The sequence below is a fragment of the Glycine soja genome, chromosome 3 (genome assembly GCF_004193775.1).
Source record: "Glycine soja cultivar W05 chromosome 3, ASM419377v2, whole genome shotgun sequence".
NCBI classification, from domain to species: domain Eukaryota; kingdom Viridiplantae; phylum Streptophyta; class Magnoliopsida; order Fabales; family Fabaceae; genus Glycine; species Glycine soja.
The window spans coordinates 5,688,897-5,715,628 of NC_041004.1; the positions used below are offsets into that span (position 1 = coordinate 5,688,897).

General features: G+C 30.9%; 3 protein-coding genes across 3 annotated transcripts; 2 read left to right on the forward strand and 1 right to left on the reverse strand.

Moving 5' to 3' along the window:
- Positions 1 to 676: 676 nt before the first annotated feature.
- On the reverse strand, positions 677 to 1,586 carry LOC114406035 (dirigent protein 22-like). The gene has a single exon (XM_028368578.1). The coding sequence runs from the start codon at positions 1,503 to 1,505 to the stop codon at positions 921 to 923; it is 585 nt and encodes a 194-aa protein (XP_028224379.1). The 5' UTR covers positions 1,506 to 1,586; the 3' UTR covers positions 677 to 920.
- A 15,398-nt stretch (positions 1,587 to 16,984) lies between these two features.
- On the forward strand, positions 16,985 to 17,565 carry LOC114404858 (protein MAIN-LIKE 2-like). Its single transcript, XM_028367604.1, has 2 exons — positions 16,985 to 17,095; positions 17,260 to 17,565. Exons 1-2 carry the CDS (start codon positions 16,985 to 16,987, stop codon positions 17,563 to 17,565), a joined length of 417 nt encoding a protein of 138 aa, XP_028223405.1.
- An 18-nt stretch (positions 17,566 to 17,583) lies between these two features.
- On the forward strand, positions 17,584 to 18,818 carry LOC114404859 (protein MAINTENANCE OF MERISTEMS-like). Its single transcript, XM_028367605.1, has 4 exons — positions 17,584 to 17,919; positions 18,023 to 18,105; positions 18,208 to 18,640; positions 18,726 to 18,818. Exons 1-4 carry the CDS (start codon positions 17,584 to 17,586, stop codon positions 18,816 to 18,818), a joined length of 945 nt encoding a protein of 314 aa, XP_028223406.1.
- The last annotated feature ends 7,914 nt before the right edge of the window (positions 18,819 to 26,732 follow it).

The window sequence follows — 26,732 nt, forward strand, 5'->3', positions numbered from 1 at the left end:
GTAACATACCATCTTTGCATCTCTTGCAGAAGTGACAATGTAACTTTGATATCAATTAAGTGATTAATCATAAGGTGACACCACACCATGATTCTCCAAATAAATTTGTCAACTGGGGAAAGAAAACTAGAAATGTAGTAAGAGATGGGCATAGTGTATCAGAGATTAACATATAACACTATCATGGGAAGGTTCTGGTATGACTTCCCTTTCACTGTTTCTCTGGTAAATGAATTTAAACTCGATCGACGTGAAAAGTTAACAATAACTACCCTTCTTTTTCATTTAAAAATGATAATAATTTTAGCCATCTGAACAATAATCAAAATCTTCCACTCAAGTGTAAGATGTGTCAAAGGTAAAGATAGGGGGTACAATACTAAAATTTAATTTGATAATCTGAGGCTCAAATTATTAAACAAAGAAACTACAACATCCATAATTTAATTGATAATGTCCTTAGTTTTCCAAAGATAAAGAAGAGAGGTTGAAATGAAATTTCACTTCAATAGAACCATAATGAGCAAAACGGCAAAGTAGCTAGATTGCATACTTTCTCGACCAGAATTAATTTTCTCACAATTGCAGAAACCTTTGCCCCCACTCAATCAATTCAAGACATCATAACTGAACATGGGAATTGAATAACTATATTGTCATTTTTTTTTTCTGAGACTAATTCCGAACTGCAGGCAGGGCAGGGAGCATGATAAATTATTATTCCAATTATCACAAAGACCACAAATACATAATTAAATTGGGAACAAATTAAGATGGGTTTACAAGAACAAGCCCCACCTCTCTAGATAAGGCAAAGCTAAGCATCAAAAGCAACAAAAAGTGTCAATTGCCAATTGCTAAAGCAAAAGCTAAAAGTATATATAATAATCTCTTTTATAACATAATTATTAAATCATCAATTAATAATGCATAACATAAACATTGTACTCAACAATAGCATCCCCAGCCTTGAGATCAAACCAATGAGTCCTAGCCTCAGCATACCCTCTAGCAAACCTGAAGAGTCCACTCCCTCCAATCACAGGCATCTCCCTCACCTTGTGGAAGACACAATTCCTCCCCAATATGGTGATGGTACTGCCATTGTACTTCCCTTCAATGAAAGCAAAATTCATAGCCATAAGAAGACCAATCTCACTCTGCGAGGCAGAAGCGTAAAAACCTTGAGATTTTCCCACAAGCTTGGAACTTAATTCTGGGCCCAAGGTCAACGGGTTGTCGATCATGTTGACCAAGCCAAATGCTGTGGTCGTGTTCATCCTCGTCGGTGGCGTAACAACCGCCACCGACGAGGGGTTGCGACCACTCACTATGTCATGCCAATAGAACTTGAAGTGGCTGAGTTTTTCTTTTCTCTTTAGGCCTAGCAATTTTCTGTCGATGGCATGGCCAAATGAGGAGTCCTCTTGGCCATTGAGGAGGTGGCAATAGCAAGAGAGGAGAAGGAAGAATGAGAATGTGAGGACATCATTGAGGGTTGGCATGGTGTGTTTAGAGTTAATGTGGTGCCAAAATGAATTGGAATGAAGAGAGGGGTTTGGGAGTGGGAATAAGGGGAGAGGGTGAAGGGTTTATAAGGAGACAAAAGTGGGGAAAGTGAGGGAAGCAAAAGAATCAATGAGAGTGGGTGTGGTTGTTGGTGGCATCATTTCATAGAACTCAATAGGGACACCACTATAATTAATTACTTTCTTCCACTAAACCATAAACCAACCTATGAGGAGAAAATTTTGAGTTTTTGACCCCTAAAATACAAATTAAATAAATAATTAACTGAATGATACAAGTCTTAAATTATTTGTCTATTTGATACATATTACCGTGAAGGGTGAGAAATCACGTATCAGAAAACTGATTTCTCTCTCAGTTTCTTCATTATGTCATTTATGTTATTTGGTGCCTTGAGAAATCCGTTTCTCTTAACGTGGTGTTTTTTTTTTCGCTTAATTGTTTTGACAGTTATTGTTTCTTTTTTTTGTTTGGAATTTTTTTTATAAAATCAGTTTCTCTTAGCGTGGTTTTTTTTCGTCTGCTATACGATTTCTCACTCACCTTGAACATTAACATATATCGAATAGACAAATAATTTGAGACTTGTATCATTCAGGTAATTATTTATTTAATTTATATTTTATGAATAAAAAACTCAAAAACCAATAAGGATGATAAAACGGGTTGATGTCGTCACAGGGCCAACTATTTTGATCATTTTTTAGAGCGTCAAGTTGAAGTTTTTGACCTATCAACTCATTTTAACCCACTTTATTTTAAGCTTAAAAAATGGATTGAGGGAAAAACAATAAAAACCAATTTATCAATCCATTTTTATTAAAAATAAATAAATTTAAAATGTATTTTGATACTTTTTATGTATATTATTAATTTTTTGTTTTGTTTAAATAAATTATTATATAAAATTTAAGGTAATACATTCTATTTTTTAGTAAGTTTTATAAAAATAAAATTAATTAAAATCAATTAAAATATATTTATTATCTATTTAAGACAATACATTTAACTTTTCAGTAAGTATTTATTATTGAATATTGAGTTTTTGACCCGTAAAATACAAATTAAATAAATAATTAACTGAATGATACAAGTCTTAAATTATTTATCTATTTGATACATACTACCGTGAAGGGTGAGAAATCACGTATCAGAAAACTGATTTCTCTCTCAGTTTCTCCATTATGCCATTTATGTTATTTGGTGCCTTGAGAAATCAGTTTCTCTTAACGTGGTTTTTTTTTTTTCCGCTTAATCTTTTGACAGTTATTGTTTCTTTTATAAAATTCCTTTGGATTAGTTTGTTATAAATAATTCTATTTTTATCCCATTACTTAAATTAAAATAAACTAGAAAATTGTTTAAAACATTCATTTTGCTTCATTAACCGTGAAATCTGACTTAATAACATCCTTTAGATAGTGTAAACATTCATCTGCACAAAAGTTATGAAACTTAATTAATGTTATAGCCAATATATATATATATATATATATATATATATATATATATATATATATATATATATATATATATGTATATATGTAACTCTTGTGAAAAACATAAAGAAATTCACAAAGTTCAAAAATTGTTTTTTTTTTTTGTGTGTTTTGGAGCACAAATTTAAAAATCTTTGTAGACCAATTCAACGTGTGGAAGTTGTGTCATCGAATTCATTTATATTAAATCTATGAAATTGAGCTAATGTTGGAAAAAAATCATAAATATGAGCAAAATTGCACAAACAGTCACTGCCTATTTTTTTTAAAGACATCATTAAATCAAATTTCGCAATTAAAAAAATAAAATGAATATTTTAAATGATTTTCTAATTTATTTTAATTAAATTTATCGGATAAAAATAATTTTTTAATACAATTTAATTAAAAAATAATTTTAAGCAAAAAAAAACCACGTTAAAAATTGGTTTGGGAAAAACTAATTTGTCAAATGCAGCAAATGAAGCAATAGAAAAATGGAAGCAGAGAAATCGATCGTTTGCTACACGATTTCTCACTCACCTTGAACATTAACATATATCAAATAGGCAAATAATTTGAGACTTGTATCATTCAGGTAATTATTTATTTAATTTATATTTTATGAATAAAAAACTCAAAAATCAATAGGGATGTTAAAATGGATTGATCTCATCACAAGGCCAACTATTTTGATCATTTTTTAGTGCGTCAAGTTGAAGTTTTTGACCTATCAACTCATTTTAACGCACTTTATTTTAACCTTAACAAAATGAATTGAGGGAAAAACAAAAAAAAAACCAATTTATTAATCCATTTTTATTATAAATAAATAAATTTAATATGTATTTTGATACTTTTATGTATTTTATTAATTTTTTTATTTAATTTATTGTTTTGTTTAAATAAATTATTATTTAAAATTTAAAGTAATACATTCTATTTTTTAGTAAGTTTTATAAAGATAAAATTAATTAAAATCAATTAAATTATATTTGTTATCTATTTAAGATAATACATTTAAATTTTCAGTAAGTATTTTTTATTGAATACTTATAAAGGATAAAATCAATTAAAATATACTATTATTTATTTTTCTTAATTTTTTGGTTTATGATTAAACTTAAATTCTCAACCTACTTTTCTTATGCCACGTGACAACCTGATTTTGGTGGGTGGAGACAGGTTCTCCGTTTTGTCACTCCTTTTATCTCAGATTATTATGTATTCTTACAATTTTAATTAATTTTTGAGAGATGTGTAATTAAGCTTTTTTGAAGTTGTGATTTTTTTTAATAAAACTTAACTAGAGATTTTGTAAAAATTGAGTGGAGGAGAAATTGTTGAATAGTTTTAAATCTGTTTGTGTTTATAATCCTAATCAATTGATAATAGTAGTAGTAATTATGTAGCCGAGTTTTTAATTTTCTTTTAAAAAAGTATATAAAACAAATCATGTATAAAAAGTGAGTGAGATCTTAGAAGCGTGATGATTTTGGACCATGAAAAAGCATGATTGGAAACTGACAAGAAAGAAGAGTTTCTCTTAAGTCATTGCATTGCCACGAATATGATGGCCTCGTGTTTCATATTTTGTTGCCAGGATTGTTAATTCTTTTATTCAGAAAAAAAAATATTGTTAATTTTTTTTACGAATATTGTTAATTCTTTTATATTAAAAAAGTATTTATATTATGTGATTACCGATACGTGTAATATTGAATAGCTTTTATATTTTTTATAATGAATAAATTTTTGCAATGAACAAATTATTTTGCTTTTCTTATATAGATATATTCATGTAAGGAAATAGGATTTGACTCTTCTTCAAGGAGAGGGTTATTTTGAAAATAAAATATAATTATAATTGCCGAATAATATATGTGAAATGATTTTTTTATTAACGATTATCATCACTCTTTCTTTATTATTGCTTTTGGAAAGACTAAATAACAAAATAACTAACTTTCCTTCTAAGCTACGATCTTTAATTGATATGTAAATGTAAGGTAATTTAATTTCTTTAATTATTTTCATAACATATACTACTAAATACATCGCAAAGAGAGAATTAAACTAGTTTTTAGATCTTTGAAAAGAATCTCATGTGCTCTTAGGATTTGCTCTCTCATCTCTCAAGAAAGTTGGAAGAAAGCCGAAAGAACTTCAATATATGTATTGTTCATAATTATTTGGTTTCTTACCTATTGTTGATGTTGGAAATTTAATGTTTCGAGAATTAACATAAATTATCTCTCGAAAAGGTAAATTTTTACAATGATTTTAATCAACATAAAGTATTTTATATTCATGGGACTTAAAATCTGTAATCTTATGTGAGTTCTTTTTATTTAAACAATTGTAAGCACTAATGTTTTTAACTCGAGAAAATGTATTACTTAAGTACTTACTTATTGAAATGATAATCATTATTTCAATTACGGTAAAGTTATTCACATTCGAAATGACAAACACTTGTCACTAAATATGACAAAGATAAATATACAATCAAATTAAATAAAGTTAATTTTCAAGAAAAAATTGGGAAGAATGATTAAGTTAAAAGTTTTAGAGAATAAATTGTGATTGAGAAGTGAAAAAAATAGAGTTTTGAAAGGAAATGATGGTTAAGATGAATAAGTAAAGTTTCAAAAATAATTAATGATGCACAAGTGAATATATATGGTAAAAGTTTGAAGAAATTAAAAAAGAAACGGACAAATGCATTAAATTCAATTAAAAGTTGGATGAACACATGCAATGAACTAGGCGTGTGCGTGTGTAACATGAAGATGTGTTGTTTATAAGAGAAAAATGACTACTCAATTCCTAAGTTTTTTAAATGATGGCATTGTATAAAGTATCGTATTCATTGAAAAGTGTGACAAATATTTGTGAAGACTTTAAGCATACGTTTTTTTTCTTCCAAAATACACATTCTTTTTTCTATTTTTTACCCTCAATATTAATTTGTAATTTAATTCTCAATATATACTACTTCAGAGTTTCTCTCTCTTTTTTGTTTTTTTTTTAATTTAAAATATTATAAAATATAAATATTATATTATATAATTTTTAATTAATTTTAAAATTACTTATTTATTAAATTAAATTTTATAATTTTGTTTTTTTTAACTTTTTTAAAGAAAATAATATTATTAAATATAATTATTTTTGTTTTATTATTTAATTTACTTAACATATTTTTTAAGTGAATATTTTTATTTAAAATCTGAATTTTCTAATATAATTATTTTTAATATAATTATATTACTAAATATAATTAGTTTGTTTATATCATTAAATTTAATTAAAAATGAGAAGATTTTTTGTTTAAAAATTTATTTATAGAAGAATATTATATTGAATTATCATTAAAATATTGAAACAATTACATTTGACTAAGGAAAAACTCAAGATAAAAATATGTTAAGATAATTGTTTATGTTATGATCATGTTATCGGTAAATTTCACATTTTTTTTCTATTTTTCTCTTCATTTTCTTCTTCGTCTATCTAAGTAGAAATGCGAGTTAAAATGGGACGACCCTTTGTATTAGGACCCATTGATCTCTCGTTCATATTCTTGCCGCATTGATTCAGGTGGCAACAAAAAAATAACTACTAATTAAATATCTTTAAAGATATTTTTAATATATTTTTATTATAAAAAATAGTTCATATTTAGTCGTTATCAGTATTTTTTGGATATTTTAATCTTTTCTTTTCATATATGCAAGCCATAAATAATAAAATATCAATTCTTATCACTTAACCAAAAAATAATTGCTAAATAAATATTTTTAAAGATATTTTCAATATATTTTTTATTTAAATATATTTTCAATAAATATTTTTAAAGATATTTTTAATATATTTTCAATATAGCAGTTACTACTCTTTGAAATTTTATGTCTATTGTATAAGATATATGTATCAATTATTTTGTTACTGTATTTTTTAGTTTATTTTACTATTACTAACTAGTTTTCTTATTTTTTTAATTAACGAACATAACAAAAAAAATATTAACAGCACATAAATTTAACTACAAAAGTACATACAAAGTAACTAAAAAATTGTACTCTAATCTAATCTATTTTTTTTATTTTTCTTTATCTGAAAAAATTATAAAATTTAATTTAATAAATAAGTAATTTTAAAACCAATTAAAAAATTATATAATATAATATTTATATTTTATAATATTTTAAATTAAAAAAAACAAAAAGGAGAGAGAATGTTCCAATTAGTGTATATTGAGAATTAAATTGTATAGTATTGTAGATTGAAAAAAAGTAGGAGAGAGAATGTGTATTTATGTAAAAAAAAAAACCTTAAACACACACAAGATAAATATTTATCTTCTAATACGATTTATTCCACATATAAAGATCAATTACGATTTAAACTTCGAATCATTTGATTAAAAGACAAACGGTTAATTATCACATTTGTCAACATTTATTAGTACACAATTCTTAATTCAAAGATATCCTAACTAATGATTGATTTACGTTGTGTTTAGAGGAATCATACATTCATTTTGATGAGAACTAAGTATAGCTAAAAGAAAAATAAAAACACAATTTCATTGTATATTATGCAACAAAATTGTGGTGTCATTATTTAAGTATTTTTACACCCTTTCAGTAAACAATAGAAAAATGATATTGTTGTACTGCATATAATGAAATCGAGTTTTGTTGTTGGATTATTTTCACCCCCTTCAATAAACAACATAAAAATGATTTCATTGTATAGTTATACGTCAAAATCTTGTTTCCATAGAAAGGGTAACTTTGGAATTACACAAAACACCCTCATGGGTAGTATGAATTGTAAATGTGGGAGTCTTAATAGTAGCTAGTTCCCTTTAAATAAATATGCTGAGAGTTTCTACGGTGTCTTTTAGGCTATATGGGTTAACGCTTTTGTCCTGAGTCGGGCCTTTTATGTCTATGGCCCAAAGAGAAATGAAAGGTGTTTGTTTATTTTCTGCACTCTCAGTGCACCTCCTATTTTAGAAAGTTCATTTTGAATGCAAATTTATATTCTAAAATGAGTTTTTTGAAATATAATATGAGATGCAGGATGTCATAGAGGGAGTGTAGAATACAATAGGCATGTTAGTAAGATATTTAAAATAAAAGGATGTTAAAATTATCATTACTCTAATTTTAGCCACTGAACTACAATCAAAATCTGCCACTCAAGTGTACGATGTGGTGTAAAGGTAAAGATAGGAGGGAAAATACTAAATATTTGATAACCTGCATGCTTTCTCAACCAGAATTAAATTTCTCACAATTTTTTAGATTGTTAATTATTTTAAAAGATTAGAACAATTAAATGTAATCGTGGAAAAATATGGTTGATGCGGTTGTAATTGTGGATAGTCAAAATGTTTTATCACTAGGGTTGCAATTGCGATTCCACTTTTTAAAACCATGAGAAATTTGAATTCATGATTTCTCTCTTTCTTTTACCCTCCTCCAATCACGATTAACTTTATATCTCTTGCCATAATTAAGAATGTGGGAATAACTTTAACGCATTGTTTCGCAAATATTTAAGTTTCACAAATAACGTTGCACACGCATTAACTACTTTTTTTTTCTTTAAATACCAGTTGCTTACCGTAGCACAAGTGCTATTTGTTTTTAAGATATTAAAAAATAAAAAATAAGCATAAATGATTATAAAAATGAAATTAATAATAAAATAATTTTTTGTGGACTCCACTAGAAGCACTCAAAGTGAGTGCTCCATTGTGAGAATTAAGAGCATCTCCAATACAGGTTTCTCCCCAGGTGCTTAATGGAAAGAAACAGTTTCTTAATTTTTTTTTGCATTGGAACAGGTTGACGTGGCAGAATGAGTTCCTTCATGACTGAGAATCATTTCTTATATAGGAAACTATACCTAGTAATTAAAAAAAATAAATTCTCAGACATAACAAATATCTAAACAAATAAAAAATTGATTTTCTCAGCTTCAACATGAGGGAAAATAAAAATGTCAAGGGAAGAACACGGAACATATATACTCGTTGAACAACCACAATATCCCAAAAATCATAAAATTTGAAAAAAAAATTGATTTAAATCCAGATTCAAGTAAAACAGTAAAGGGAAAAAAAGGAGAAACCAAACACAGTCAAGGTGAAGGCAAACACACCATGACAGAGACGCGACATGCAACCATAATGGAGACGCGAGATGCGACCATGGCTGGAGACTTGTCCATGTGCTTCATAGTTGACGCCAGCGAAGGTGGCGCGAGACGCTACCATGGCCAGAGGTGGTGACGCGGAGTGAAGGTGAGGCCAGGCGAAGGTGTTGTGGTGATGGCTGGAGGTGTTGACGAATGTGGCCATGGAGGAGAGGAAGAAGATAAAGAGAAGGAGAGACGAAGATAGAGAGGAGGAGAGGGGGAAGCTTCAGGAGGTGTGGAGAGAGAAAAAAAATTATCGAGAAAAGAAGAAAAGACGTGCTGGAGAGAGAAAAAAAGTTGTCGAGAAAAGAAGTAGGTAGCTTTTCATGTAATGAGGTGAGACGATCTGTAGTATCCATCTTATTAATGAAGATGAATCTGAACCGTTGAACAACTGAGATAATTAATGAAGAAGGATTTTGACCGTTGATGAAAATGTTACCGTTGTTATTGATCTAAAAATAATACCGTTGAAGTGCAAAAATGAACTTGCTATGGAAATGTTTTCACTTTGTTTATTCACTATAAATTTATGCACGATACAACATATTTTCACAATTCTTGTCCTGCTATTTTTTGTTGTTGTTGCTATTGAGTGTCAATTTTTTTTATTCTCTCTAAAATGGATCTCAATCAGTATAATTATTCATATTTATTATTTGTATACATAAAAACTGAAAAAAATGAATTAATTATTTTATTGGAATAATAATTAAATTATAATAAAATAATTTAAATGTTTGGATTTCTTGTAATTTCTTACGATTTTCTTGTATTGGAGTAAAATTCTATATAAATTTCTTATGAGTGACATGACACTGTGAGGACCACAAAAAGTGATGTCGAAACCACAAAAAGATGATTAAGAAACTCATATAAGAAACTTGAGTAGAAATGCTCTAAGTACTCAAAAAGGTGTTTGTATTGGGAAGAGTAAAAATGAGTAATGTGCACATGTGGTCCCATTTTAAGCACTCCAAGTAAGTTGCTGGGTTGGAGATCCTCTGGTGGTGCTGCCATTGTAATTCCCTTCAATGAAAGCAAAGTTCATGGCCATGAGAAAAGCACTCAGCATTCTCACTCAGTGAAGCCAAGGCATATAGAACCCCTGAGAGCCCTCCACAAGCTTGGAACTCAGTTTGAGTCCCAAAGGTCATAGGATTGTACATCATGTTGAGTTGTTGTGAAAGGGTGGAACCAAACGTGAAAGGTTTATAAGGATACAAGGGAAGTGGCCGGTTGTGTCAATTGTTACTGACATCATTACATTTAGAACTTAATTGTGACTAGTTTACTCTTCTTTGAGTAATTCAAGGCACGAGGAGAGAATAATTGAATTATATCTTTTTTTAGAATATTGAATTGTACCTAGAATTATTGTGTTTGTAGTTTTAAGGGTTTACATATTAGAGCATTTTTATTTTATTAGATAAAATTTATTAAAAATTATAAAATTTGAAGAGATGTTTATTAAATAAAAAATAAAACCCACAAAATTACAGTTTTGCCAATAAATTTTCAACAAAGAGTGTGTTTAAAATTTTTCAAGTAAGATATTGTTGGCATGAGTAGAACTAACTTGGTATCTGATAGGACAAAGACTATGGACCAGCAAGACACAGAAACTAGAAAGAGAAGGCCCAAGAGGAAAAGTAATCCACCAAAGCACATGAGAGATTATGTGTGAAGTTTCTAGAATCAGTTACTAGAAGACAGCACTAGGAGAATATGCCTTATTCTGTTTGTTAGAATAATATGTGAAATGATTTTCTTATTAACGATTATCATCACTCTTTCTTTATTATTGCTTTTGGAAAGACTAAATAACAAAATAACTAACTTTCCTTGTAAGCTACGATCTTTAATTGATATGTAAATGTAAGGTAATTTAATTTCTTTAATTATTTTCATAACATATACTACTAAATACATCGCAAAGAGAGAATTAAACTAGTTTTTAGATCTTTGAAAAGAATCTCATGTGCTCTTAGGATTTGCTCTCTCATCCCTCAAGAAAGTTGGAAGAAAGCCGAAAGAACTTCAATATATGTATTGTTCATAATTATTTGGTTTCTTACCTATTGTTGATGTTGAAAATTTATTGTTTCGAGAATTAACGTGAATTAACTCTTGAAAAGGTAAATTTTTACAATGAATCAACAAATAAAGTATTTTATATTCATGGGACTTAAAATCTGTAATCTTATGTGAGTTCTTTTTATTTAAAAAATTGTAAGTATGAATGTTTTTAACTCGAGAAAATGTATTACTTAAGTGCTTATTGAAATGATAATCATTATTTCAATTACGATAAAGTTATCACATTCGAAATGATAGACACTTGTCACTAAATATGACAGAGATAAATATGCAATCAAATTAAATAAAGTTAATTTTCAAGAAAAAATTGGGAAAAATGATTAAGTTAAAAGTTTTAGAGAATAAATTGTGATTGAGAAGTGAAAAAAAAAAAATAGAGTTTAATTTGAAAGGAAATGATGGTTAAGATGAATAAGTAAAGTTTCAAAAATAATTAATGATGCAGAAGTGAATATATAAGTTAAAAGTTTGAAGAAATTAAAAAAAGAAACATTCCATTAAAAGTTAGATGAATACATGCCTCCTTTGAATCCATAGCAATTGTGTGTGAAGTAGGCGTGTGCGTGTGTAACATGAAGTTGCGTTGTTTCAATAAGAGAAAAAGATAGGCTACTCAATTCCTAATTTTTTAAAATCATGGCATTGTATAAAGAGGTATTTATCGAAAATAGTAACAAATATTTGTGAAGACTTTGAGTATACATATATTTTTTTCCTAATACAATTTATTTCATATATAAGTATCAATTAGGATTTAAACTTTTGAATCATTTGATTAAAAAATAAATTGTTAACTATTACATGTGTCAATGTTTATTAGTACACAATTCTTAATTTAAAGATATCTTAACTAATGATTGATTTTCGTTGTGCTCAAAGGAATCATATATTCATCTTGATAAGAACTAAGTATGGTAGAAAGGAAAAATAAAAACATGATTTCGTTGTAGATTATGCAACAAAATCGTGATGTCATTATTTAAGTTTTTTTTTACACCCTTTCTCTAAATAATAGAAAAATGATTTTGTTGTACCGCATATAATGAAATTGGGTTTTTTTGTTTGATTATTTTCACCCCCTTCAATAAAGAACATAAAAATGATTCCATTGTATAGTTATACGTCAAAATCTTGTTTCCATAAAAAGGGTAACTTTGGAATTACACAAAAATACCCACGTGGGTAGTATGAATTGCAAAAGTGATAGTCTTAATAGTAGCTAGTTCCCTTTAAATAAATATGCAGAGAGTTTCTAAGGTGCCTTTTAGGCTTTATGGGTTAACGCTTTTGTCCTGAGTCGGGCCTTTTATGTCTAGGGCCCAAAGAGAAATGAAAGGTGTTTGTTTATTTTCTGCACTCTCAGTGCACCTCCTATTTTTGAAAGTTCATTTTGAATGTAAATTTATATTCTAAAATGAGTTTTTTGAAATATAATATGAGATGCATGATATAATAGAGGGAGTGTAGAATACAATAGCCATGTTAGAAAGATATTTAAAATAAAAGAATGTTAAAATTATCATTACTCTAATTTTAGCCACTGAACTACAATCAAAATCTGTCACTTAAGTGTACGATGTGGTGTAAAGGTAAAGATAGGAGGGAAAATACTAAATATTTGATAACCTGCTTTCTCAACCAGAATTAAATTTCTCATATTTTAGATTGTTAATTATTTTAAAAGATTAGGATAATTAAATGTAATCGTGGAAAAATATAGTTGATGCGGTTGTAATTGTGGATAGTCAAAATGTTTTATCATTAGGTTCGCAAGTGCAACTGCACTATTTAAAACCATGAGAAATTTGAATTCATGATCTCTCTTTTTTTCACCCTTCTCCAACCACAATCAACGTTATATCTCTTTCCAAAATCAAGAATGTGAGAGCAATTTAAGGCATTGCTTTGCAAGCAACCTTACACACCCATTAGCTACTTTTCTCTTTAAGCACCGGTTGTTTACTATAAAAATGAACATAAATGATTATAAAAATGAAGTTAATAATAAAATAATTTTTTGTGAATTTCATTTGAAGCACTCAAAGAGAGTTGTTCCATTGTGAGAATTAAGTGCTCAAAGGTATTTGTATTGAGAAGAGTAAAAGTGAGTAATATATACATGTGGGTTGCATTTTAAGCACTCCATGTGAGTTGCTGGGTTGGAGATGCTCTGATGGTGCTGCCATTGTAGTTCTCTTCAATGAAAGCAAAGTTCATGGCCATGAGAAAAGCACTTAGCATCCTCACTCAGTGAAGCCAAGGCATATATAACACCTGAGAGCCCTCCCCACAAGCTTGGAACTCAGTTCGAGTCCCAAAGGTCATAGGGTTGTACATCATGTTGAGTTGTTGTGAGAGGGTAGAACCAAACGTGAAAGGTTTATAAGGATACAAGGGAAGTGGCCGGTTGTGTCAATTGTTACTGGCATCATTACATTTAGAACTTAATTGTGACCAGTTTACTCTTCTTTGAGTAATTCAAGGCACGAGGAGAGAATAATTGAATTATACCTTTTTTTAGAATATTGAATTGTTCCTAGAATTACTGTGTTTGTAGTTTTAAGGGTTTACATATTAGAGCATTTTTATTTTATTAGATAAAATTTATTAAAAATTATAAAATTTGAAGAGATGTTTATTAATTAAAAAAAACCCACAAAATTATATTTTTGCCAATAAATTTTCAACAAAGAGTGTGTTTAAATTTTTTCAAGATATTGTTGGTATGAGTAGAACTAAACTTGGGCTGATGCTAGGCGCACCCAACATTATTGCTGGTGCACCCAACATTTTTTTAAAATGTCAAAATTGTCCTTGTGCTATCTTCGCATTTGTGTTGGGTGTGCGTGAGAGTGGTCCGTAAATCGTACAGATCAAGTTGATTCGTATGTTGATATTAAGCATATGGGTCAAGTTGATCCATAAAAGACTTACAGATTGATTCGTAAAAGACTTACGGATCAGAGATATTTCAGTCTTTTCCCCTTAAGTGCTGGGTGCACCAACAATAATGCTGGGTGCACCTAGCATCAGTCCTAAACTTGGTATCTAATAGGACAAAGGCTATGGACCAACAAGACGAGCACTGCTAGGTGCACCCAGCAGTTTTGCTGGTGCACCCAGCAATTGTTGTGAAAAGGCCTTTAAGCCCTTGAGTATTTTTTTTTTATAAAAAATAACTCTCTCGCCTCTCTCTCTCTCTCTCTCCCGCGCCACATCTTCTTCTTCCTCGGACCCTTCTGCTTCTTCAGTTTTCTGCTTCTTCATTCTTTAGTCTTCCTCAGACCCTTTTCTGCTGCTTCATTCTTCTGCGCCGCGATTGCATCTTCTTCATTCTTCTTCTTCTTCTTCGCCTCCCAAGTGAACCTCCCAAGCCATTGCCGTCATTGTTGCCGTGATTAGGAAGAAGGTGTGAGTCTGATTCTTCTTCGTGTTTCTGCTTCTTCTTCGAGGTAAGTTTCTTCTTCGCGTTTTGTTTTTTCCACCATTGTTGTCGGCGATGGCGGAAACCGCTATCGGGAAGTTGCTGGGCCTTTTACGGATCACCTGATCCGTAAGCATGTTCCGAATCAACTTGATCCGAAAGATGCTTACGGATCAAGTGATCCGTAAACTATTTGTTAGTACTTTACGGATCACCTGATCCGTAAAAGTCACAACTTCATTTTAATTGAAAAAATGCCAAATATTTGATATATTGTGAGCTTTTTTTGAAATTAGGAATTTTGGTATGTCAAACACTTCGTGACAACATATGGTTTTGTATATATATGCAAGGCATTCACTTACTCGAGGAACAAGTCTTATAGACACTTACTTCCCTTATAATTTTTCTAAAATACAAATTTCTTAAATCCAACCCTTGAATCTCGATAATCATGTGTATCAAGTTTTAATAGAATATTCATTGTATGTAATCTTCTTTTCTGGTACAAATTACATATACATTTTACGGAAGGCAACAACATGGGAAGATTAATTTAGGGTATTTTAATTTAGACTGTACAATCATTGAAAGCTAGACTGTGTTACTTCCCTGCAAATCAATGCTCCCCCTTTAATTAGGTTTGCGTGCCTTATTTTGTTTTTGGTTGTTTCAATATTGTTGAACTTGAACATTGTAATTTGCATCTAAAATATATCTTCATGACTAATTACTTACTCTTGGACACATTAGAAAAAAATCTTGTCCCGATTAGTAGCTAATATCCCTTTTTCGTAGACATATATAGTAATTAGGCTTGTTATATAAAGTATATGATGAATAGAATAAAACACACATCAGTGGTTACATTTATGGGTCTATTTAGATAAACTTTTCTATATATATTAGAAGAAAATGAGAAAGTAAAATGAAAAGAGCTTTTCTGATAAGCTAGAATCAACTTCATGCACATTAGTTTTTAGAAAAGTTTAATAAAAGAACTTCTATAGAAGTGCATAAATTGATTTTATTTAGAAGAGAAAGTCAATCCACTTTACCTTGATGTTTCTTTCTCCTATAGATGCTTATATAGAAGTTTATTCACAAGGAAAAATATGGAGGCCGTCTCTAAACAAGTCCTTATCCACCTAATCCAAATTTCATTGAAACCAAGGTTATGCAACATATCAAACAAGAAACTCTAAGATATAGAATCATATGTTTTTTCATAGTTTATTTTAAGAATCAAACATTCATTTTTACAACACTTCACTTCTTCGACCACCTCATTAGCAATGATCACCCCATCAAGCATACTCCTCCATAGGAACACCCTTTGTCTCCAATCAATAACTGCATGCAACACACTCTTAAGCCTCTATGACAAGACCTTAGATAAAAGTTTATAAATACAACCAATTAAGGAAATTGGTCGAAACCCACCAAGGCCTTATGGATCTTTTACCTTAGGTATAAGTGTGATAAAAGATGGGTTACTTCCCCTAGGCAAAGACCTAAACCTATGGAAATCCTCAACACATCATCCCTAAGCAAGTGACAAAATTTCTTAATGAATGCCACCCCATTCAGTCTCAAACTCTTATTACCATTGCATTCCTTAGTGAATGCCACCCCTCCATGTTTTGGTACAAATTAAATATGATTCCCCTAGGCAAAGACTCAAAATTTTCATTTTCAGCTAGATGCTTTCAATGATTTTAATCACTCACTTAACCATGCTTTCAATGATTTTAATCATTCTGATTTGTCATCTGGCTTTGGTGGGTTTGTGAGACTCACACATGTCAACTTGTCTGATTCTAACTTTGAAAGGGATATTGCTTCCTAAATCTCTCATCTTTCCAAATCAGTGTCACTTATAAGCAATGCATATATCTTTTCAAAGTTCGAATATCCTTTTTCTACCAAGTAGTGCCTGAAAAAACATAATGCCTATATGCGTTAGACGCATGAAATTTGAGAGAATGAAATGAGTGATGGATTTTGCGGTACTCATTTGCAGATCATGGTTAGGACCAGAGGATTAGGTCGTGCCTTAGGTCACGTTTCTGGCAGGGGTGTGGGCCGAGGAGATCGTGATGATTCCGATGATGCTCCGCAACGTCGACGGCCTACCGCAACCGCACGGAGGCAGCGAGTCGCTGTGACTGCGGCGTTCGATGAGCCAGTGGTCCCTACGCCAGATGTTTAGGTTGACGTATTTTCGGATGACCCGATGGCACCAACTGCTGTAGAGGACATTGTGGCAGACATTCCTGCGGACACAGGCGCAGAGGCTGCTGAGGATGAGCATGAGGGATTTCCGGGTGGTCCGAGCGACCCATCCGTGTTGACCTAGTATGCGGATCACGTTGCTTGCAGCGTATGGATGGGAGAGGTATTTATAATATTTATTTTTAGTTACTTGTAAATTATACTTTATGATTGAAATTAGTTTTCCTTTAAATGATGATTTTAACAAATTTTGCGTTCCTTTATACTTCAATTCAGGAGCGTCCTGAGTTGAAGTTATCTTCTCATGGGAGGAAGGTCCATAGTTTAGTCAGGCCTGTCCCTGCCATTGAGGGACTTATTGCTAGTACAGGACTAAGTCCTCTGATCGCGTGTTCGGTAGACACCGGCGATCGGGGACTTTTGTCCTCATTTGTGGAGCGGTGGCACCGGGAGACGTCTAGTTTCCATCTCCCGGTGGGAGAGCTCATCATCATGCTGGACGACGTCTCCTTGCTTCTCCATCTGCCCGTGATTGGCGACTTACACGCCTTTGAGCCCTTGCACGTGGACGATGTAGTTTAGATGCTGGTGGACTTATTGATGGTCTTTGCAGAGTCTGTCAGGGCTGAGACAGCCCAGTGTCGTGGACCGTACGTACGCCTGCAATGGGTACGTGATATATATGAACGCCAATGCCAGGCAGGTCATTGGACAGCTGCGGCTTACGCATACCTTCTTCATCTTCTGGGTTGCACTCTGTTTGCTAACAAGAGTGCAACCAATGTGCATGTTGTCTACTTGGAGGCCCTTCGTGACCTCAGTATGACAGAGAGGTACGCCTGGGGAGTGGCTGCTCTGGTGCATATGTACGACCAGCTGAACGATGCATCTATGAGCCACAACCGACAGCTTGGCAGTTACATCACACTGCTGCAGGTAACAAATATGTTTTTCATTCGTTCAGGCTCAACAATGTTCAACTTTAAATTTTGTTACACTTTCATTATTAATGTTTATAATTTTGATGTTACATCTGTAGTGCTGGATTTACGAGCACTTTCCGTCAGTTGCGGACTCCACTACTGATCAGGACTACGACAAGGATTCTCCGCGTGCATGTAGGTGGATTGCGACGAAGAAGACCGTGAGGAGCATTCGTACGCCGGCGTACAGGGAGCGCCTGGACCGACTCTAGATTCCGAATGTCTGTTGGATCCCGTATAGGGAGCACCGATTGGTCCGGGACTTCCACGTCAGATCATGCTATTTCGGTCTCTTGCGTTGTGGGCCTGTTGTTGTTTATTACCGACCAGAGAGGGTCGTGCGGCAGTTTGGATACACGCAAACCATTCCTTCTCCTCCTGTCGATTCATGGGTCTCGTATGATGATATAAACGACAGGTGGATGCACTACTCGGATCATATCGTTCCAGCAGGTGAGGTGTGCGCTGTGCCAGGTCAGTGTGCCAGTGACTACATGAACTGGTTCTTCCGCATCTCGCATCCTTTCATGACACTAGGCCACGCATCAGATCCTCTGCCTAATGGTCACGCCCCGCAGCCTCGTGTCGTCCCTCAGGCCCCGCAGACGGATATCCCTCACGTGTCGGAGCCAGGAGCATCGTCGACATCTGTGGAGGAGCCTAGACATACAGTGGTAAGTAATACTAATAATTTACGTCATTTACCTCAATATTTGCATAATAATAATTTGTGTAATCAGTTTGTTTTGTATGTAACAGGAAGTTTGTGATGACATTGCTGAGAGGTTGGAGCGTCATCTGAGTCTAGGGGTGGTCACGCCAGGTTCATCGACACATGAGGTGATCGAATAATGCCTTAGGTTGGCTAGGAGTGTGATACAGGACCATCTAGTATATGTTAGGTCTAGACGTAGGCGGCGCACGGATCAGGCGTAGTTTATTTACATATTTTATATTGATATTCCATGTATATACAAATATTGTACATGAACCCATTTCATGAGTATTGTTGGTTTTATTTATTTTCATTAGTAATGTTAGTTTTATTTATTTCCATTGATTGTGTATTCCATTTATGTCTATATACACGTGTGTTATTAAAATGATCTAGTTAACTTAGTTATAGTATATGTAAATTATTATAAATGGTCTAGTTAACTTAGTTTACCAACTAATAAAAAATAATTTTAAATATAACTTTAAATATAATTGAAATAAAAAAGTTGAAAAGGGTGTAAAAAAAAATAAATTAAACAAAAAATGGACATCATGAGTAGAGGTCATACAAAAAAATAAATTAATATTTTCATAGAAAAAAAATTAAACAAAAAATGGACATCATTCGTTATCTAAGATCCTTATTTTATATAATGTACTAATATTTTTAAATTCTCTTATAATTACTATTTTCCCTCTTATACTAATGATCATGTAAAAAAATGTATTATAAAGTAGTTAGTATTTTAATTTTTAATATAATACTAATTATTTTTTTATATTCTTTATAATATTAATGATATGATTAATTATAAAAATAAAAAATAAATTAATGATGATAATATTAATTTTATAAAATTATTATTATCTTTTATCTATTTATTGATTTTATTAATATGTATAAAATAACCTTAAGCAATAATTATAATGGGACTGAGTAAGTATTTTAATATCATCTTCTAAACAAATTTATTCTAAAAAAATATATTAAAAAATTAACTATTTATAATAAATCAATATTTATAAATATATTATAATTACTAAAATAAATAAATATATTTAATTATATTATAATTAATAAAATAAATATATTTAAATGTATAAATTATATTATAAAATAAATATCTTTAAATATCTTTAAATGTATAGTTAATAAATTATTATTTTTCTTCTTACGAATCAAGTTGATCCGTAAGAGAAAAAACAAATAAGGATAATTTTATCATTTTATGCTCCTAACAACACTCCAACAAGACACAGAGACGAGCAAGAGAAGGCCAAGAGGAAAAGTAATCCACCAAAGCACATGAGAGATTATTTGTGAAGATTCTAGAATCAGTTACTAAAGGACAGGACTAGGAGAATATGACTTATTCTGTTTGTTAGAATAATTTTGTTACAATTCTATTATCATTGTAGGACCCTTGTCTATCTGCCTTGTCGGTTGTTGGTTAATTTTGAAAATCGAGATAATCCTGGATAAATCTGAAGTCGTGTATAAACACTTTCAGATTGAATCAAATTTCGGGGTTCAACCAAAATTGTTCAATCGGATAAAATCAGAAGATTATAATTCAAGAGTTTTGTTTTGGTCTTGTATGTTTTTCACATCTTGTGCTTTCTGAACCAGGATGATTATTTATAATCATAGAACAGGTGGTTTTTGGCGGTTGATGGAAGTTATTTATTTTTAAAAATTGCCGTTGATGGAAGTTTTAGTAACTTCCATGTAACTTCCAACCTTTGCCTAAATCGAACATCTCGTTATTACATTAAAACAAGCGTGCACTCTTATTTTAACATAATAAAGAGATCAATTACACTAAAATGTCCAACAAACCTCCCCCATTTTAGTGTAATTACCGATCAAATCACCAAAGTCATAACATACCACAAACTACTGCATAGATGAAATATCGTGACGATTGAATTTCATCTTAGCAAATTACACGTTTCAAATATTCGAATATCAGGGTGTCACTAAGGATTGAACCCTTTCTATTCATAATGAATACATGAAGATAATCTGCACAATAGTTTATAACATTACTCTTGCTCGACACTAGTTTTACTAGCCTGTGTCCCTATCCTTCATAAGCATATCAAAGCCAAGTCCCAGCTTCTTGAAGCGGCTAAACTTCATGCTTATATAGGTAGTCCTTTTCTTTCTTGCACCTGCAAATGCAATTTTTCAAAAGGACCATTGAGAAGTTATACTTCAACCTCCTTAACTTACAGAACCGAACACATTCCTTTTGGGATACTTTCGATGATGTGTTCCAATCTCTACATGTTAAGCTTTCCACATTGAATTCAGCACCTAATGTCATATTAGATGGGAATTGGGTATCTTAACATAAGAGATTTCAGATGGACTTTAATCCTAATCCCACAGCCGACCTTTTCACGAGATCTCTACTTAACCCTTTGGTTAAATGATCGGCCAAATTATGCTGAGTTCTCACAGCCCTACATCCCCAAATTTTGAGATAACTCAAATTTGGTGTCTTTTTGTGCCAAAGTTCATATGGGGTAACCTTATTCCTTTTGTTAGGAATTCGGTTCAACAAGTAACAGGCTGTCAACATAGCCTCACCCCAAAATCCTTCACTTAAACCCGAATAGGATAACATGGAATTCACCATTTCTTTCAAGGTTCTATTCTTCCTTTCGGCTACACCATTCTGTTGTGGTGTATAGGGAGCTGTAGTTTGATGTATTATTCCAGTAGATTGAAAATAAACCGGATCATAATACTCACCTCCCCTATCCGTACGAAGAGTTTTGATTAGCCCATTTTGATGAAGTTCTACCTTTTTCTTATAAATTTTAAATTTATCAAGAGCTTCATCTTTTGTATTTAATAAATATACATAACAATACCTTGATGCATCATCAATAAAAGTAACAAGATATTTTTTTTTATGACCTAATGATGGAGTAGCATGCAAATCACACAAATCACTATGAATAAGGTCTGAGACTTTAGTCTCACTTTTAACATCCTTAAAAGGTTTCCTAGTGATCTTGGTCAACATGCAAGTTTTGCATTTTTCAATGTTCATATCAAAAGGAGGAATCATACTTGTTTTTTAACATATATTTTAATCTTTTGTAATGAACATGTCCTAATCTAGCATGCCAAATTTCTGATTTTGTCATATTAGTTATAGAACTACACGAGGCCATAAAAAAAGATTCATGAACAAAAGGAACATCAATGTTTAATTTAAACATTCCATTACAACGATAACCAAATCCAACAAACGAACCATGTCTTGACAAGATGTACTTGTCACTTTCAAGTACTTGCTTGAAACCACAATTATTTAAAACCATACCAGACAATAAGTTCTTACAAATACCAGGTACAAATAAGACATTATCCAAATACAAACTTTTTCCGGAAGTAAAAACTAAATTCACACAACCTAATCCTAGGATTGGTTCAGTTGCAACATTGCCCATCTTCACAATAGAGCCATCATCGATTGGTCTAAATTCCTTGAACCAACGACGATCTTTGCACACATGGCTTGTTGCTCCCGAATCAAACCACCAAGCAACGTCATCATCCTGCACATAGAATGCATCATATATTAGTGATACATAATTTGAATTCGTATTCGAATTAAAATTATTCACTACAATCTGACCTTGTTGCTTTTCAAGATCACTAGACCCACTTGGACCAGCCTTGTTCTTTCCTTTGAACACCCGACAATCCCTCTTTAAATGACCAGGTTTCCCACACTTCCAACATGACAATTTTGTCTGTTTGTTTGGACCTTTGTTCTTATTTCCTTGAAATTTTCGTTTGTTACCTTTAGCATTGTAATTTTGCTTAACTGTTCCACTTTCCTCTACCATATTAACGGAAAAGGAACCTGCTACGGTTTTATCATTGACTTTGTCAATTTCCTGAGCCCTCAGCGACTCCTCAATCATGAAATGACTACCGAGTTGAACCAGAGTCAACTCTTCCTTCTTATGTTTCAAGGTATGCTTGAAGTCTTTCCAAGAAGAAGGCAGTTTATCAATTATAGATGAAACTGCAATGGATTCATCCATTTTCAAATCATGTTGAGTAAACTGACCCAAAATCCGCAGCAGTTCATTATATTGCTCCATAACAGGCCTCGAATCAATCATTTTGTAATTAAAGAAATTACTAACTAAGAATTTGTTACTTGAGGCATCTTCTGCCATATACTTGGATTCAAGAGAGTCCCATAATTCCTTAGCAGACTCAACATTTTGATAAATATCAAAGAGAGAGTCAGACATACCGTTCAGAATGTGTCCACGACAAATGTAATCGTCGTTCTCCCATTTCGAACGCTTCCTTGTTTGATCCAGAGTTTCGTCTTCCATATACACCGGCATCGGTGTACTCAGCACATACACCACATTCAATGTTGTCAAGAGAAAGTGCATCTTCTTCTGCCATCTTCTGAAATCCTGCCCTTTAAACTTGTCCAACTTCGCAAACTTGCTTGTCATCTTCGAACTATCGTTCGTCATCTCGAAAGATTTGATTCAATCTTTTGTTGGTTAATTTTGAAAATCGAGATAATCCTGGATAAATCTGAAGTCGTGTATAAACACTTTCAGATTGAATCAAATTTCGGGGTTCAACCAAAATTGTTCAATCGGATAAAATCAGAAGATTATAATTCAAGAGTTTTGTTTTGGTCTTGTATGTTTTTCACATTTTGTGCTTTCTGAACCAGGATGATTATTTATAATCATAGAACAGGTGGTTTTTGGCGGTTGATGGAAGTTATTTATTTTTAAATATTGCCGTTGATGGAAGTTTTAGTAACTTCCATGTAACTTCCAATCGTTGATGGAAGTTTTAGTAACTTCCATGTAACTTCCAACCTTTGCCTAAAACGAACATCTCGTTATTACATTAAAACAAGCGTGCACTCTTATTTTAACATAATAAAGAGATCAATTACACTAAAATGTCCAACATCGGTAGTGTCATTTAGTGATTAAGATGGCTATATAGTGAGTCCTTAGCTGGTATGAAGGGCAATAAGAAAAATCATCAAGTTTCCTTCCCTCTGAATTTCTGGAGGTTCCTAGCCTGAAAGTTAGGTTGTTCCCTTTCCTTTATTCTTGCTACTCTTAATAGTATCCTTAAGTAAATTTTTCATGAGAAAAAAAGAGAATACATTTTTAATTCATTTCTAATTCTAATTAGTCTTTCCATACATCAAACAGGATCTCTAGATATTTTGAAATTTTACAACTTTTTGAACTAAAAAAATATTTTTAATTGAATCCTTAATCTTTTACAATTTTTGTAATTGAACCCCTAAAGTTATTTTCTGATAGTTTTAAGTCATGATAAACTAATTATTAACTTCAAGGATCCAATTACGAAAACTATATAAGATCAAATATGCAATTACAATTTTTTAGCTAAAGGACCAAATTAAAATTTTCCAAAAAATCATTGATCTACAGATGTATTAAACCTAAAAGAAAAGAATGAGCATATTTTTTCTTCCTAATGATAGGAAACGGATTCATTGTCAAATATATTAATTGTTAATTTTTTTATACATTTAAATTAGGCTAAAATACACTTTTAATGTTTTATGTTTTAGATTATATTCAATTTTGTTCTTTATGTTTTAAAGATTCAATTTAGTTGTTTATGTAGTGAGTAAAAGAAGTCCTTCCAAAACTAATTATTTTTAATTTTGGGACATACATAATTTTAAACCCCTTTTTCATTAATTTGAGATATAAAATTTGTCTTATTAGATTTATTTACATTAAAATCATGAAATTCAATTGATGTTCGAATTAAAAAGACAAAAAGCATAGTAAAACTCACGTGAAATTAAGTCTAATAAGTAATAGGAAAATAATTTAATATTAAATTTCAATGTTTTAGTTGTTAGTTAGATTTACTTTTCACATAATTATTACTATGTTGATCACCTTTATTTTTCAAACATCAGTTGGTTTTTACCATTTTCATATATACATGAATTTAATGAAATAAGTTTTGGTCTCATATAAGTCACAATATGATTTAAAATTGTGCCCCAAAATAAAGAATAAATATTGTTTCAAAATGACCATTTTAACACACTTTTAAAAAAACTAAATTGAACCTTTAAAAACATAAATGAAAAAATTGAATACAATCTAAATTAAACATAAATGACCAAAAGTCTAAAAAGTATATTTTAGCCTTTAATTTATTGTGAAAATTATTAAAAAATATTCACTTATTGCCCATAGAAGTGAATGTTGTTAGAACAAAAGACCAATGATGCACCGTAAATTAGGAAGGACAGTAATTAAGAATCAAACCCAGTGGGTACCTTGAAAAATTAACGATGGATAAGGTAATTACCCAAAAAATTTAATGGGTAGAGGTATCGGTATCTTAGTACCCAACCTTAATAATAATAATAATAATAATAATAATAATAATAATAATAATAATAATAATAATAATAATAATAATAATAATAATAATAATAACCTAAGAGATAGATAGCATTTCTTAGTTCACAAAAAACGAAACGTGTTCCTTAGTTCAACAAAAGAAAAAGAGACTACGTTCCTTATAATTCGTTAAAAGATTATGCTTTGTAAATTTCTTTGATTAGGATTTTAATTATTGTGATATTTTATGATTATGATTATGTTCTTTAAAAGATCTTTGAATAAGAATTTTATTTAATTACTATAACATTTTAAAAGAATATGATTTATTTAATTATCAAATTTTCAAATTAAAGTGCTAGTAACAAGTATATATATGGATATTTTTAATTAGGTACTTGACAAGAAACAACGCATGTATTCAACTATCCATGTGGGTATGGGTTCGGTCGAGTACTTAATATTTTTTAAAGTATGAGTATGTGTGGATATGAATATCATATTATATCCCGTCCTTATTCATTGTGATTCTTACCCTCAAGTGTTATGATTTAACAAATAGGTAGTCTTATATAACAAGCTAATCTTTTTGATGTATATTAAACTATAACCTTTTTTTACAAGAAGGGTTGAAACAATAATATTATATCCTGTCCTTATTGATTGTGATTCTTACCCTCAAGTGTTATGATTTAACAAACAGGTAGCCTTATATAACAAGCAAAGCTTTTTGATGTATATTAAACTATAACCTTTTTTAAAAGAAGGGTTGAAATCAAACGCACATGAGACAAAGCCATTTATCTTGTGACCAGTCGAAGTACGTACCTAGATTTTTATATATGAATATATATGCTTGTTGTATAACGTGTCTTAAATGTATATGCTTGTTATGATTTTTATATACAAGTAAAAGTCATTTTGTTTTTTACATATGGTAAATATAGGTAAGTATAAATTCTTTTGTTTTTTTACTTATATCAAACTATAAGTCATTTTATTTTTACCTACATAAACACTATATAGGTATAAGTTTATTTGAGTTGTACATACTTGAACTAAATTATGTCTATAGGTAAAAATGATTGTAGCTAGATGATAATTTTCCTGTGGTGATATAATTAATCTGGATCTTCAAACGAAACATAAAAATAAAAGTTAACAAAACTTTCACCTACCATGTCTCCAAAGGTGTGACTATATACTTCCTTTTACTAAAATGTAAATCTAAGTTTTATATCCGTCTTATAAGACAATCATCTGATTCGTTATCCTTAACCAAATTCTGTGATTTTGGTATAAATACGAAGAGAATTTTTTTTCACGAATATTTGAGTTGTTTGTTTGAAGAAACATATAAACTTATTTGGGTTTAAGCAAACAATCACTACTACAAATAAAGCTTTTTAAGTCGGTTCTGCATGTCATTTTACGACGATTTTGAATCGTCATAACACACAGTGTCGTAAAATGTGCCAATCTCTACAATGACGGTTTTGGAACCGTCTTTAAAGACTGGTGTTTCTAAGATGGTTTTAGGAATAATCGTCTTAAAATGTATTGTTTATTCAAGGCGGTTATCAGCTATTAACCGTTATAATAGGTCAACTTTCTAAGACAGTTATTGCTAAA

Excerpts from the sequence above, each read along its gene's own strand:
- LOC114406035 (XM_028368578.1), bottom strand. The coding sequence starts at position 1,505 with ATGCCAACCCTCAATGATGTCCTCACATTCTCATTCTTCCTTCTCCTC.
- LOC114404858 (XM_028367604.1), top strand. The coding sequence starts at position 16,985 with ATGGCACCAACTGCTGTAGAGGACATTGTGGCAGACATTCCTGCGGAC. Across the intron at positions 17,096-17,259 it reads GTGGTCCGAGCGACCCATCC|GAGCGTCCTGAGTTGAAGTT; the intron begins GTGTTGACCTAG and ends ACTTCAATTCAG.
- LOC114404859 (XM_028367605.1), top strand. The coding sequence starts at position 17,584 with ATGGTCTTTGCAGAGTCTGTCAGGGCTGAGACAGCCCAGTGTCGTGGA. Across the intron at positions 17,920-18,022 it reads GTTACATCACACTGCTGCAG|TGCTGGATTTACGAGCACTT; the intron begins GTAACAAATATG and ends TTACATCTGTAG. Across the intron at positions 18,106-18,207 it reads GATTCTCCGCGTGCATGTAG|GGAGCACCGATTGGTCCGGG; the intron begins GTGGATTGCGAC and ends GATCCCGTATAG.